This window comes from Tachypleus tridentatus, chromosome 6 (genome assembly GCF_004210375.1).
Source record: "Tachypleus tridentatus isolate NWPU-2018 chromosome 6, ASM421037v1, whole genome shotgun sequence".
NCBI lineage: Eukaryota > Metazoa > Arthropoda > Merostomata > Xiphosura > Limulidae > Tachypleus > Tachypleus tridentatus.
The window spans coordinates 93,454,441-93,471,165 of NC_134830.1; the positions used below are offsets into that span (position 1 = coordinate 93,454,441).

At 30.3% G+C, this 16,725-nt stretch overlaps 1 protein-coding gene across 5 annotated transcripts in view; it reads right to left on the reverse strand.

Moving 5' to 3' along the window:
- The window catches only part of LOC143253059 (N-acetylneuraminate (7)9-O-acetyltransferase), an 88,883-nt gene that overhangs the window by 12,736 nt on the left and 59,422 nt on the right, over positions 1-16,725 (reverse strand). For 4 of the 5 annotated variants that reach the window (XM_076506218.1, XM_076506219.1, XM_076506221.1 and 1 more), the window contains 2 exons: positions 14,369-14,458; positions 6,719-6,838 (listed from right to left, as the gene is read on the reverse strand). In XM_076506218.1, the coding sequence (XP_076362333.1) occupies positions 6,719-6,838; positions 14,369-14,458 (210 nt within the window). The remainder of the gene's footprint in view (positions 1-6,718; positions 6,839-14,368; positions 14,459-16,725) is intronic. The other variant, XM_076506222.1, reaches the window with a different exon arrangement.

The following is a 16,725-nucleotide window of genomic DNA, read 5'->3' on the forward strand; positions in this document are numbered from 1 at the left end:
ACAGGGCAATTGATCTAGTTTGATTTTACTTTATTTTTAGTGGTGGCATAGTAGCCCATACAATGGCTCCAAGTTGTTTTTTTGTCAAGTACAAATCCTTAGCTCATAGTTCCATTGTCTCTTGATTTATTTGAGATCTAACTACATGGTATTTGGAAAGTCACTGTGCACTTGTATATTTATTAACAAACGTGTTTCAATACAGAATACAGAAGGTAAATATGAATGACAATTATAAACAGTGTTGAAAGTGACCCCCATTGGCATCACTACAGGCTTGGATCCTTCTTATTTTGTTTTTAAACACTGCTATCTGTTGCTGGCTTAAAATAGACTGAATGAATGCTGTTATCACTGCTTTCAAAACTGCACAGTGACTTTCCAAACACCCTGTACAATTTTGGGCTAATGGAGTCCTTTTTGTTGATGTATTTGACCATCCCCAATGTCTCATAGATTAATATACTCTAATCCTGCCTTAAATAATTTCAATTTGAGGGTAAGCTAGTAGAGATTCTGAAAAGTAATAAAACTGAATTGGATATATGCTTGCCCCCACACTTTATATTATTGGTATATAAAAATAAAGTTAACAAAAAGAAAAAGAGCTTTGATTACTGAAGATTCCCTCTTATTAAATCATGAAACTAGATTACTCTCAAAGCATACCAATTCTGTTATCAAACTTACACAGCTTATCTTACCAGTTCTAGTTAACCCTATGCATACCAATCAATCAACCTGATTAACTATGAAATTATAAATGTATTTTCAGGAAATTTAGCAAACTTTTGGAAAAAATTACAAATTTATTATACATAAAACAACAAATTTTGTAATGAAGTACTTTTACAAAAGATTCATAATGTCAGAAAAACACATAGGTTCAAGAAGACTTAATACAAAACAATAAAAACACTAAGCTGACTGCTTTCAACATGTGGACCTTTCTTCTTCAAGGGTAGACCGAAGAGTGTTTGTGTGTATTTTTCTTATAGCAAAGCCACATTGGGCTATTTACTGAGTCCACCAAGAGGACTCAAACCCCTGCTGTTAGCATTGTAAATCTTAGACTTACAGCTGTACCAGTGGGGGATGTAGACTGAAGAAAAGCCACCTTACAGGGCTTTTACAACTTTTTCTGCCTTAACTGAGTTAGGTTGAATCATACGTAACTTTTATGCTAAGAACAAAATTATTTACCTTACAGTTTTTGTACTTCACTAATATAAGCTAAAATCCCCCTAAATGAATAAATATCAAGCTTTTTCCTGGTACAACTTGTACCTTATGTCTCATTTGTACTACCCTAACACTAAGTGTAGCAAAATATTCAATGTGCAATGGAATGACAAGTTGAAAAATATGAAATGAAATCAAAATTACCTTTTTTCTCTCTGGAATGACTGCAAATTGCAGCAAATAATTACTATTATTTATCCTAACAACCCCAACTTTTAACATTTTTATATCTGTTTTAATTTAGTTTTATTGTTTTACAGTATATTTTAGTTCCTTTCACATTGCATAAAAACTAATATATCATGGTGGGATAGCTTGGTGTAAACAATCATGTTACCCTATGTTTACATGGATTCCTTGAGCTATGTCTAGTTTTTAAAGTTTAGTTACTTATATCAAAAAAAAAACATAGAATAAGTAAAAAGAAATTTGGCACTTACATTAACCTGAAGCCTTTTGCACTCAGAAGTATGTTTTAGTAAGCCTCTTTTTTTCTCAATATGTTTATTGTTAAAAAATAATTTACTTAGGTTTCAAATATGCACTTTAGAACACAAAAAACATACCAGGCACGATAATTATTATTATTTATCTAGCTTTCTAATTAAGTTATTGAAATGTTAAAAATAATCCTTTACTGCTTGGAGCAACACTTTTATTAAACACATGTCAAACTTTTCTTGTAAATTAATAATTTTGATCACCATAACCAAACAAACAAATGTAAGAAAGAGTTATACTGAATTTTACTCATTCTATTATAATTTATTCTTTCTAATGTTTAGAGACATGCATATTTATTGATTACTGCATGGGTTATAAATTACACTAGATATATCAAAAGAGAGGGATCTTGGTTTATGTGTTTGACAAATACATTTATATCTCAGAAAATCAAAATAAGCTTTTTTTTTTCACCCTCTGAGTATCTACAGTTTGTATTTCTAATTGGCTGAACACACTGAAAGCAATAAAAGGGCTAAAATAAACCTAAAAAGGAAGAATCAGAGAACCACATGCCTAACATGACACAGAGTAAAGACTGAGAAGTTATTTAAATGTTTCCTTTTGAAACCATGAAATTAAAATTTAGACAATATAAAAACTTGAATTAAGTTTTGTTAATAGCATTAATTAAAGTTTGAATGTAACTCTGTTAAAAGGTTGTGACATAATCAATTTGACCAAATTGTATAAATAAGCTAAAATTTTATCTCTTGAATAATTAGCTATTTAACTTGTGATTTCCAGTGTCCATCACAAAATTATAGTTAAAACATTTTATATGCATATATTCACATTTGAAGGGGAAAATATAATCAAATAAAAACTGCAAAAATATTCTTGAACTTTAAGTACTAATTTTTTCAATCCTCTCTACAGTTTGTATTTATACTCTTAGCATGAATATCAAGTGATTAATATATCTTTATACACTTAAATTGTAATAAACTTGTAACATACAACTTTGTACACAGTTTGAAAGCTATTCATGTATAAAAAATATACAAAAGAAAATCTGAGAACTCCAATGCAATTTAAATATATAGTAAGGCATGTTCCATAAAGCTGGCTTTTCCTAATAACAATATTTCTTGTTTTTCTATCCTAACTGCATTACTCAACAGCAAAATAGTCTAACTACATCACTACAATTATTAATTATAGATGCAATGTAACACAAAATTTTCCTAATTTAACTAGTAAACCTCATTAAAATTTTACATAACACCCTCAATGTTTTTTAAAAATCCTCATAGGAAGTAGACATGTTTAAACAACTTACTTCTAGTAATCTTCTAATTCAATTACCATGAGAACGCCAATAAATCGGGAAATGACGCATTCGACTCTGAAAAGATTAGAATGAGTTGCTGTTCAAAAAATAAATATGACAGAGACTTTAGAAAGGATTATGGACTGGACTGAATAAACAAGCCCACCTGATTGATCACTACTATTACGAAACATACTTGCATACATTTAAGCATAATTACTATAAAAAAACGTAGCTTTAGTAAATTAATACAAGTTTCACTCTTACAGTTAAGATTGTGTTCAAAGGTGTATTCACTAGCTGTGAATTTCAAGATCTAAACATCTGAAAGTCCATCTTTTTCTCTTGTGAAAAGAAACTAGTTGACAACATCTCAAGAGTAATGACACATTATATATCGCTCACATGGAAAATTTGATTTTTTATTTGCATAATGTTCATTACTTATACAAAAGTTGTTACATTAAAAAAGTAAATCGCAAACACCACTAAAATCATATACGCAGCAATAGCTTCTGTGCAAATGAGTAAACCATTATTGCGCAGTGTGGAGGTATGTTCAGTGGCTGCATGAATTCAACAAAAATGCACTGAATGCCTAATGCATAAGACATAAAAAAATTCACATAGTAGAATATATATGAAACATTAACACTATTAATATGAATGTTAAAAAAGGAGCATCTGTGTAACTCTGAATCCTCCCCCCAGAGCAAATGTTTAACTTACCAACAAGGATGTAAAAAACAAACTTGACTGATAATAATGACTTTTATTGTAGTTGAAGGTCCATATTTATTTTTTTAATTGAACTGTTAGTGTTATTCTCTTCTTTCTTAACACTCCTACGAAAAGTGGGGCCTAATAGGCCCCAGAGCAACTTGAGAGGTTATTAATATTAAGCTAATAATTTTGTATTTAAATGAAATTGCCATTTAAATCCATTAATGAATGGATTAACGAGATTCCCACTGTCCCTATCTACTATCTAGTGAAACCACAGCCAGGGGAACGGGCTTGGAGAAATCAGGACTAGAAACGTCTTTCCGTAGGAGTGTTAATATTTGTTTATTATAATGTTCATTAGGTATGTTTAATTAATTAACAATTTTATGTTAAAAATAATGTGACTATAAACTTGCTTAAAATGATAGTTCTTAAATAAAGATTTGTTTTGCTTAAGTAAGCTGTGTTTATTCTAATGCAACAGGGTGTTCTTGCAGTGCAAGCTTACTATGGGCAGCTACACAAGTATTCCAAGTAGCATCAAACATATATATATGAACAGTGTGCATTTTTAATTTTCTATATTTATTTGAAACATAAAAACATGATTATTGTTCTATAGAACACATTTTTAAATTACATATGAATGCTTTATTTCATTCACATGAATTATCTGTAAAAATAAAAGGTGTTTTTTTCAAGAGAAAACAATATGAAAGATTTCAACCTCTCTTCATTTGACAACCTCCATCCCAGACACCATTTTAATAAACCTTCTCTGAACCATTTCCAACATTTTAGTCTTTCCTAATATAAGGAACCCAAGGCCAAACACAATATTCCAAATGTGGCCTAACAAGTTACCTATACAATAAAATTATAACCTCTTCAGACTAGTATTCAATATTTCTGAAGATTCAACATAAAACCCTATATGCCATACCACCAGTACACTGCTTGGATGGGTTTACACAAAGTATAAACTTGGTTCTTGTTAAGTCATAATAGCTACCTTCTCAAAACAATTTCATAGAAATTGAAAGAGAATGATTTTCAAAACTTTAAATCTGACTGATTGGCTAAATACTTGCTCAGCACAAGTAATAAAATTAACAAGTTAACTCCATTATTTTGCTGAACAATTAATTTACTTGATAATACGAAGCAAAAATGTGAACCATGATTCATTCTTTTATCATTTTATTTCTTTTATTTTTCTCTAATGTCTGAAGTTCAATTGAACTCATCACAAATGGATTAAAAAGGCCATCTCTCTCTTTCTTAGTAATCCCATTAACCCTCTGTATATAGGTTTGGTTACTTTGACCTACTTTTTAGCTACTGTGTAACCATGAAACTATATATACTATAACTTTTAATGTAGAAAGTGTATCTTCACAAACTTTGAGTAAACATCACAAGTCTGTTGTTCATAAAATATCGTATTTCTACTAAAAGGTTTGTCTTTAATTTACAAAGTCAGTTTCACTCAGACTCTGAATAGTCTGAATGCGAGTTGATTTTTTCATGTTAAGAAAAAACTTTTTCATCTTACAGTTTTCATATTTTTCATTCACATTAACACTAAAACTGTCAAATTAAAATAAAAAGTGTTTAAGTAAAGCTTAGTATTTTATCTGTTATTTAGCACTATATAAACTTGGTGTTTGACTGACTTTGTAGTAACTTCTAAAAATATGAAATAAACGTGAATTATCCTTTCCTCTTTCTAATATGCTGCAAACTGTAAAAGGAAATTGCAATACTTATGTTAAACAACCTCGGGCTGGTAACAGGCTATATCTAAATACTAAACCTGGGTAACAAAGTTATAAACTAACCAGTGAGCAGGTAGCTCAAATTATGGTAAATAAAGTACTGAATGAAGCAACACAATAAATATTTCCATTACCAGCCTGAGACAATCTTGAAGATAATAACAATGAATCTGTACACCAAATAATTCAAAAACTATTGTAAAAATAGCATAGCCTTATACAGAAATCATTTAACTGAAATTTCATATTAATTAGTAAAAAAATACTTCAGTAGCAAATGTCAGAGAGAATGACCAACATTTTTCAAAAGACAGGATGTGATAGGAGAGCATGACATGTGAGTTTCACACACACTGGTTTATATCTCCACAAAGTAAGATAAGTGTAAACTGTATTTGTAATATATAAACTATAGACATGTAACTTATGTTCAACTTACAAGACCACATAGGGGTAATAAGGATATCTAAAATTGACAATTTGGAGTGGACAAGTGTCACATGATACAGTGAATGCTGAGAAGCCTTTCCTTTTTAAACTAAGGAATCAAATTTACATAATATTAAAATTTGATTTATTAACTATATTTTGATGTCACTTTTATTAATAAACATGATAATAACTAGACTAATTAAATTTTAAATGTAACTCTGTAAAAATGGTTGTTACAGAGTTGCACTTCGAGTTACACCTAGAGGGCTAACCTCAACACACTAGTTATTTCCAGCAATTGAATTAATCTAAGACTATCGATTATAAAAGCACTACTAAGCTGTATTTGCTGAACACTGTATTACTAATATTACTGTAAGAGTTACTAGAAAAAGTTTTATTCTAAAGAAAAAAGTAATACAACATTCAAAAACTATAATTACAAAGATAAGATTCCACTTGGGCAAACCTTTATCAAAACAAACACACATCTTTATGAAATGAACACTGGTCATACTAATGCATCATTTCCCAATCTATTGTGTTTCATAAAGACCAATACCAACTGTAAGACAAGTTGTAATACTTAATTTAATAAATTATCTTTTTTTTTAATGAAAGAAAAAACAATACATAAATTCATAATTTACCCACTTTCATTTAATCACCATACGTATTTATCAAAAGTTATCCAAGAACAACCAATGTTTCAAAAAACTTTGAACTTACACAGTGGACAGGGAATACTAGTGACTCTACTTACATGCCAAAGCCTATATAAGCCATAATCTCCAGTATGCCAAAAATATGTGAAATGACCATATCCCGAAAGAAATAAGTAAGCTGTGACCAGTACTCGTACATGCATGTATATAGGAAGGACCTGTATGTATAAAGTAATTAATAAAATACATTTTCATACTCAAAACAACTTTTACTAATTTAATTTTACAATGCACTGTAGATTATCAATCTTGGAATTTGGAAGCCATACATATTACAGCTATAAACTTACAATGTGTACCTTTACAAAATTTGAAAAGTTTTCAATAAAGACTAAGTCTTTTGTGGATAAAAAAAAACAAAGCTGAGTTTGTAATATTCTTACTTCTGATTTGTCTACAAATTTTTGAAGCCCCTACACAACCAATTTAACTGAAAGGTGGTTTTCAAATAGAGGATAAAAATACTTTTTTCATCTTATGTAATTTTTAGAGCCTCTTGAATAAATATCAAATACTTGTTTTCAATAAAACTTAAATTTTCTCTCTTATTTTATCTAATCTAACACTAAAAGAATATTTGATTCTTGGGCCTGTAGAGAAATCATCAATGTTTAGTTGAAGAACAGAAAATGACTAATACCATTCTTTCACTTACATACATTTTAGTAATATTAAAAAAAAAAAAGTTTCCAAGTATTTATCTTTCCATTTTCAACTCATTTGTTAACCTTTTCATACTTGTTTTTGTTTAAAATTTTACTACAGTACTTTGTGTCCACTGGAGCAGTTATACAGTAATCTTCAAAGAAATAACTGGCAATGTGAGCCATTAGCTGTTTCTGGTACTGATATTAAATATAAACAAGTGCATGAAATATGACACTGCACACTGGTTAACTCAAGTTAGGGGAATTCTAAACATTTTATTTTACAGAAGTTTTGTTAGGTTTGCTGAGAACTTGATAATTTTTATAATTACTTACCATTGATAATAAATATATAACAATAAATAAAAAAGGTACATAAAAAACAAAAAATGGTAATACTAAATGTATACTCAAGCCATTTGCACTGAAGTAAAAATCTAAAATATTATTCCCTAACCCTAACAAACTTAGATGTTAAAAAGGAATAAACAGTTTGTTTTCAAATACGCTTTTTGAAAACAAAATTATCATTTTCTTATAGTGAAAATAGATTTCTGATAGATATCCTCCACTCACATAACAGCTTTTCTTGATTTTCTACTGCCCTCTAATGCATTGAAAATAATTTTTTCTCATTTGATGCACTAGCCTTTCTACCCCTAAAGTTCAAGCTGCTAACTTAGCATGCAACAACCCTCCACCAGTAGGAGCATAACACACCCTCCTAAAACAGTTGGCTCCCCCTGTATTATTTGACATACATATCACTTTCAAGATTAGGCACAAAAGAAACATATTTACACCAGAAGTGGGAAGGAAAGGTGTGACATATGCCAGAAAAAGTAAGTATCTATCAAAAACATATTAAATGATAAAAGCCCCATAACCGGAGTGGTTTCGAAATGTGGACTTCCTTCTCTAGGTGCAAAATGGGAACTGGAAGTTCTCAGGTTACAAAATTTTTATCATTTTGTAAAAAGGATTTTCAAATATCTGTGTTTTCCTAACATCATAAATGTCAAAAGTATATTTTCAGTGAAAGAAAATAATAAATTCTAACATGATGTATACTTCTGCTCACATGATAACTTGAATCTCACAATTAGTGTAATATACAAAACAAGAAACCTCATGTGGAATGCATCAGTAGATAATCAAACATTAGTGCTTCATAATAAATGTGAACTATACTTGTAAGGAACTGCACTACATATGGAAAATGTATGCTGTATGAAAAAGTAGAATGTTATGGCACTGAGAGGAAAATGCCTCAGAAAACAAACAACCAGCATATATCCAAACCCAACCAAACAGACAAGGTTCCATGTCTCATCCTTGGTATTATGAGGAGAAGTACTGTTCAAAATAACACAGTATTGTGACTAAGGCAAGTGGACTATGAATAATATATATATACGAACCCCAACCATTAATGAACTGGTATTACAAAGAGCAAGTGAGCAAACAGGAAACTCAGGACAAATTTCCAAATAAACCACTGAAGACAGGAAGAACAACAAATCAAACTCTAACTTACAGGGCCACATCTAAACTTCAACTGAACCATAAGAACAGACAGTTATCCTTAACCCATTATTACGAGCAGGAAAAGAATTAACTCAACAGCAAGAGCAGGGAAGAAAACCTTTGCACCTGGTAGCACAAGAAGAATAGCCATCAGAACAGGGCATTGTACATCCCACAACTGGTATTACAAGGCAGATGAGCTCCCATGCTCTAAGGTAGAAGCATCTAAATGAAAACATACTGCAACAAGAGTTACCAAGAATACAAGCATCTACAGGTCTCAACCACAAGAATAGGGTGTTATCTAAGTGAACCCTGTATTACTAGGAGGATCCAGCACTGGCTGATCCAGCTCCCACCTAAATCAGCACCTGTGGGAACAAAACTCCAGGAGAGAGAAGGATAGAGAGTCCACAGCTCTGTAATCTTATCAACTGATGTAATGGCATGTGGTTGACATTTAAGAGGAAGCTTCCACTGTCCACCTCTCCTGTAGCTAGGAAATGGAAAGTGACAAGGACTCCCAAGCTCAACTTGACAAAATGTTAGGTAAAATGTGGTAACGAGCCTGGAGGAACATTACACTTGAGAAAGTGCAATGGGTTACCAAGAAACATTATTTTGAAGAGTGCTCCTGATTCATTCAATTGAAGGAGTAGCAGGGATAAGCCATAATAAAGGAACAGGAAATGTGTTACCTAAATCATTCTTGTCCTGAATATGTTAAGCAGCTGGAAGTGGTGCTAAATCATATGGGAAAGAAGATTGCCTGTGTTCCAAGTAAGAAGCTAATTTCCAATGAACCAAAGCTAGCATCTTTTGCAGACAACATATATTCCAAGGCCTGGGTAACCAAACTGTGCAAGTCTGAGTCTACAGAAGCATTAGGAGTTGTAGTGGTAGTCACTGTAAATTTAAATTTGTAATTTGCAAAAAAAGAAAATGACAGATCCAGTTTTAAAAAATTTGTTTTAATTGTATATTTTTGAATAATATAATTTTTGGCAATGCACAATTTCCTCCTGTATGCAAGAATTATCCAGAAAATGTAAAATTAATTTGACTGTAGCAAAATACAAATCATATGATGTACTGAAAACCAAAAGCAAGCAAGAAACATGCCAACAGAGAAAGTGAGGTACATGTAGAATAACAACAGAGAAGACAGATGCTCTGCAAAAGTGTGTCGTGCTCCTACTGGTAGAGGATTGTCACTCTATGCATGTTAAATAAGCAGCTTGAGCTTATGAGGTAGAAAGGCTAGAGTATCATGTGAGAAAAATTTATTTTCAATACATTAGAAGGCAGTGGAATATCAAGAAAAACAAGTGTATAATACAGAATCTTACCTAAAAATACACCTCACTGAAGACCAAAAACATTTTGAGCTCAGCCAAGAAAGCCCTGGCTGAAAGAAGAGGTTAAAAAGTGGTATAGTGTTAGAGACAATACAAGTGTACACCTTAAAACAGTTCACAGTGAACTGTGTTCCCATTTTCACCCAGTGAAATTTGATGTATTAGACAAAGACATGTGTGAAGCAAAAAACTGGATAATCTGACTAAACATTAAAATAGTTCAAATCTAGTAGAAGATTACCATTTAAAACTCTATGCTAAGTTAGTGAACCTTTCAAAATCCAAGCTCACAAAAACTGAGCCTAATCTACTAAGTAAAGGTTTAAAATATTGCCCCAAAACTAGTTTAAGTGCAAATAAACTTTGAAGATTTTGCAACAGATATAAAAGTAGCACTTATGTTAAAACTGCATCTGTAGCAAAGAATATATGCTCTTAAACAATTAATATTTCTTCCAAGAACTATGCTAAAAATGGAGACGAGGAATCCAAGTAGATATGTATAAAATGTAAAATTAAAAATAGTTGAGTAACCACAACAGCAAGCAAAGTTAAAAATGACAGCGGTACTTGAAAAACTAGCTTATCATAGTAAAAATCAACAATTTTCATGATTCTAACAGTTTTACCTCCTAAACATAGATTCCACCAAAACCTTCAAGAACAACATTAAATCTTTGTTGAACAGCAGCAAAACCTACTTTACAAACTCCAAGTTGCTAAGTACTATGAATCCTTTCCCACTACATTTGAATGAACTTCCTAAACTACACAAAACAGATATTACCATCAGACCTGTTGTTTCCTATATCAATGCTCCAGCTAACAAACTACCACAAAAAGACCAAAATATTTTCAAAAAGCTAATTAGTTTTAAACCAAAATTTGGTATAAAAACTGCTCTGGAGCTTGTAGAAGAAATAAAAAATGCAGAGATACCAAATAATACCTAAACTGTTTAATGTCTGTAATCAGTTCATCAGTATACCTATAACTGAATGCAAATAAACTGTTAATGATTTAATAGATACAGAAAACGTAAACCCTTCAAGCTCAGGAATTAGAAACAACAATAGCCACTAATCTAGATCAGAACTATTTCAAATGTAATGACTAAACATGTAAACAAAGCAACAGGTTAGCTACTGTTCACCCCTCTCTCATTTGATTGCAGAAGTTGTCATGGATAATTTAGAAAAGAAAGCTTTTGATGATGAAAATAATACAAAACATGATAAATACTGGAAAAGATATGTTGATGATGTGATTTGTCTCTGGACAGGATCCACATGTTAACAATTTTGTAACTTTTCTAAATTCACAAAAATTTATTAAACTTACTGTGGAATTTGGTAAAAATGGAAATGTTAATATTTTGAACTTAAACAATTGCATAAGAAACAGCATATATTCCTTCAAAATCTTGTCTCTAGGTGTATGTAAAGGTCACTTCTGGTTCTTTATTTTAACATCTGTATAAACCCTGTTACAAAACTTCAATCTGTACCTGATAATCCCTTTACTGGTAAAATAATTGTCACAAGTAAATGATGTATTTGTAAAATGTACACCTGTCTTGTTTTCCTCAATTCTGCAATTATAGAATTGCACCAAGTACTGATGATTTCAATTATCCATTATACTTTATGTTGGATGTGCACTACTAACTGCACATACACCAATGCTTAGAAATATATTCAGGCTATTGTTCTTGTATGCTCTATAAATCAGTAAAATACTATTTACATATTTTCTAAGCAGCAAGTTAGTTTTATTAACTCTTTTTTACAGGTTTGTTTGATTAAACGTAAAACCTGATCTCAAACTAACCATTAGACTTACCTTACTATAACTTCTATGTTTTACATGTATCTTCATAAAATTTTGAAAGTCTCCAGTAATTCTTAAGAGCAATTTACATACAAAAATATCATATGTTTAATAAAGTATTTTCACTAAACACTTTCTCATAAATATAGGGAGTGAAAATGTTGACTACTCCGAGTGCAAAGTGATTTTCATATTAAAATTAAAACTACTTTTCTTCATATGAAAAATCTCTAACTTTTTGCGATCTCTTAAACTTCATTAATAAATTGCAAATTTTTTTTCAGTAAAACTTTATAATTCACATCTTATTTTTGTCTACCCTAACACTAAGAGGTTGGTCAACTGGACTGATCTAGTAAACACCAAAAAATTTAAAAGATATCAAAACTATTCCTTCTTTCTCTCTAGAATGATTTCAAATTCTAACATGAAACATTTATTTATCCTAAATAACATTAAACTTGTAGAAGTATACATCTGTTTCTACATAAATGTTATTGTATTATTGCTCTTTGAACTGTGTCTAACTAATATCTACATCATATAAGTTGTATATAAATTGGTAAACATATAGTTCACAATTACTCTCTGAATTACAAAAAGCACTGACTACTGGCAAGTTGCTCACAAGCAAACCTCCTGAAAAACTTTTATTTTATTATTACTCTCTGTTTTATCTATCCTAAAAAAAATTATAACTTTTACACCTGAATTACTTTTATAACAATAAATATGAAAAACAAGAACTACAGTATTTACCTGAATCATTTTTTCATGCTTTTGATTATTGATGAAACTTAACCTTACTTTTTTTCATACTAATTCTACTACTGCACTAAATAATTTTTACTTACTCAAATAATTCATCAAAAACCATAATATAACAACATGCAAAAAGTAGACAATGACTTGCAACTATCACAATTTTCCTGGCTAACTGTGCAACAAGTGCTATTTAAGATTCAGCTAAGGTTGTCAAGGTGTTTCCCATATTAATAAAGTTTAAACTTGAAGTGAAATAGACAATTCTCTGTACAGCATAACAGGCAGTATAATACATCATTTGACAGACTATATCCTTGGCTTTTTATTGGATACAAATAATTTAGTATTAATCTTCAGAGTACTAATGGCAATTTCTGAAAGACAGAATGTGACAGGTGGGCATGGCAAGAGGGATACGATTTTCTATTTTATGGCTCTGTAACCAAATACGATTGAAAGTTATAAAACTATGCTTTGTCTGAATTATGACAACATATTAATGAATAACTTACATTTAATTTTGTACTTCTTGAAGAGTTGGTATATAAATTAGAGAAGGAGGGTTACCCAAACAGCAAATGTGACAATTCTCATCATATTAAGGGAAATTTGGGATTATTTTTGTATGTTGCGTTATAAAATTAAAACTTGTATAATATTAAAATTTGGATTAATAGATATATTTGTGTATCACAATAAGAAAAATAGTTAAAATAAATTTTAAATGTAACTTAGTAAAACCTCACAACATGCATAGAAGAACATGGCTATAACAATAAGGTTAGTATTGTGACTTTTTAAGTTTGAAATCATTTTGAAGGAGAGTCAAGGACTCAGGGGTAACCTGAACCTTATATGCTGGTTCAACACACAACACCAATATCAAAACCAAAAGCATTGTTAATAGTAAGGGTACCCAGAAACTACTCAATAAACTTTAATCATTACAGTCTTCATTATTAATGGTGTATTGATTTTTAACATATTACTTGTCACTCTGTTGTACAGAATTGTTTCATTATTTCAGAAGCTAATTTTTAGTTTTAATCTATACAATTAACTTACTTTTGATCACAAATAGCTAAATACTACTTTATTATTTGAATTCTATACATTTTAATTTCTAAGCTTCTTGTTTCAAAATTATATTTTAGCATGAATTGCTAATTAACTGCTTAATGATGTATTTACTGAAACACAAAAATATCAGTAAAAATAGATTCTTAAAGTAAAAGTCTTGTGTAAAAGTTACAAAATCTAAAACATACTCAGCACATCAGTTAAGTTATGAGGAGCAAACACTTGAAAATGAAATTAACAGATAATATATACCAGCTTGTGCAAAAAACTGACATTCACAAGCCCAAATACTGGTTTATCTGGGTAAAGTAAATGAAGAACAAAGACATAAACTATTAACAAAAAAGTTTTTAAAGAAAACATTAAACAATGAAAAGCATTAAAAAACTAATGTCCTTCCTCTTGGGTATGAAACAAAAACAGCAGTATATTCCCCTAAAAACTAGGAGTATAAGATCTGGCACATAAGAGCTATCCAAACCTGGCTTGCTCCAGTCATATGATATATTAAGATAATCAGCTGCATCCAACCTTTAGTTTCATCTGTCTGGTCTCTATGAAGGACTTGAGTCTGAAAGAATAAAGATTCTTTCATCCATAGTTTCTGTTATGCAAAAACATGTTTATACTTCTATTATGTTACAATATTTTTTCTATGCCTATTTTTCATTCTGGTTTTTCAAAACCTACAAACAACACTATGTAAGTAACTCAAGAGTTAATCACAACAAAAACTGAGCTTAAGATTAATCCCAAAATAAAACTGTAATAAAAAAATCAATCTTTCAAAACCAGATCTGTCATTTATATATGTAAAAACGGCTCGTTTGAGTTAAGAAAATATTTTACGTAGAGAAGCGAATAATGTTTCTACCTTCTTCAGTCATCGTCAGGTTCACAAATAAAGAAAGAGGTAACTGACCGGAAGCTGACCACATGTTTGTAACTGAATGTCGGAATGTAGAGGGCGGTGTTAGATGTTTGAATATATAATTTTATATCATTTATTTTATTATTTTTAATAAAGCCTTACTTATACAACAACTTAAACCCAAAATAAACCAATACAAAGGAACACCTTTATACCTATATTAAAAATAATAAAATAAATAACAAAATTATATATTCAAACATCTAACACCTCCCTCTACATTCTGACACTCAGTTACACAACCCCTTTAAAATATGTGGTCAGCTTCCGGTCAGTTACTTCTTTCTTTCTTCGTGAACCTGACGATGACCAAAGAAGGTCGAAACGTTGTTCGCTCCTCTACGTGAAATATTTTCTCAACCCAAACAAGCTGTTTTTACATGTATATTTCTCTACAAGTGGGTTTTCTCAACATCACAGATCTGTCATTTATTTTTCAAATTCTGATAATGAATTATAAAAAAAAATTTACCTAGAACTGAAACACAGTAAAAGTAAATTTTAAAAATTACAGCTCTATTTCACAATTTTGAGAAAAAAATATGTAAAACTGAAAGTTGTCCCACTCAGTTCAGACTACATTTATCAGCCTTATATAATGATAAGTATTTAGAAATTTACTGATCAAATTGAAACTATCCAGATATACTTTCAAGCATTTCAGTTTTGGAATGATAAGTTTTAGAATAAAAATCATAGTTAAAACGCATAAATGAAATCACTTAATTACAGAAAAATTTGTTCAAATTAAATTAAACAGACAATAAATATCACATTACTAGCATAAAACTTTATAGTGTGAATGATTATTGAAACCTTAGTTGCAAAAAATGAATATGTCGCTAACACCACAAAGGCCAATACATTCTCAAGTAGTGGTCTAAATCATATAACTGTATTTATTGCAGTCAAAATAGAACAAGAAACTTGAAATGTGTAAAATAAGAGTACAATATACCCCACAATTGTTGTCAAATCACACCTTAAATAATGTAATATTTGCAGTATTTAACATAAGCATTGCTAAAGCTTTTTGTTTAAACTTACTTACATATGTCTACTTACCCCACCATTAAAAGCACTTTCTATATTATTCAAACCTGTCAGGCCTATTTTGTGAAAACTTAAAATCATCATCACTGTGTTTAGCAGAATGCAATAGGAGGAGGCAGATGCATTAATAGAGTATGTTGCACTCTCATTTGTAATGAGTTGTTGCATAATGATTTACATAAGAGATGCATTGGAATCAGTCAATTTCAATTGAGATGAGGTAAAAGACTTGTGACATGCATAACTGTTTATTTGCATATAGAGGGCAGCACTGAATGAGAATAGCTATTTATGTGAGTGGAAGTAATGTACAGTATCAATATTATAGTGTTTAATCTTTTTACAAAATTATCTGTTTAGGCATGTCAGTTCTCACAGTTAACCAATTTATAAATGTTTTTGCTAGAAATAACAATATTTTAAACAATGTTTCTGTTAAAAGTTTGTTAAAGAATTGTTACTTAATTTCTTTTTGGTTACAACTTGCTTGGAAACTGATGCTAAAGTATGAGCTTTACCAATGTGTATTACATTTCAAAATACACAACATGCTAAAGTTCGATCTTAACTAATACATGTTACACAAAATAATTATACACAATAGTTTAAACTTAACCAGAATGGAATAAACTTTAAAACTGATATACTAAAACATGAACTTAAGTAACATATGTTACACATCCAAATAAGTATGCAAATGTTTAAATTTCACAAAAATGACTTCATTTATACGCTCAAGTATAAACCTCACCAATACACATTAGATTTTAAAATAAGCCAACTACAGTTTGAACTTCACTAACATGCAAAAGAATTCAAAATACACATGAAATACGAGTAGCATAATAAACAAT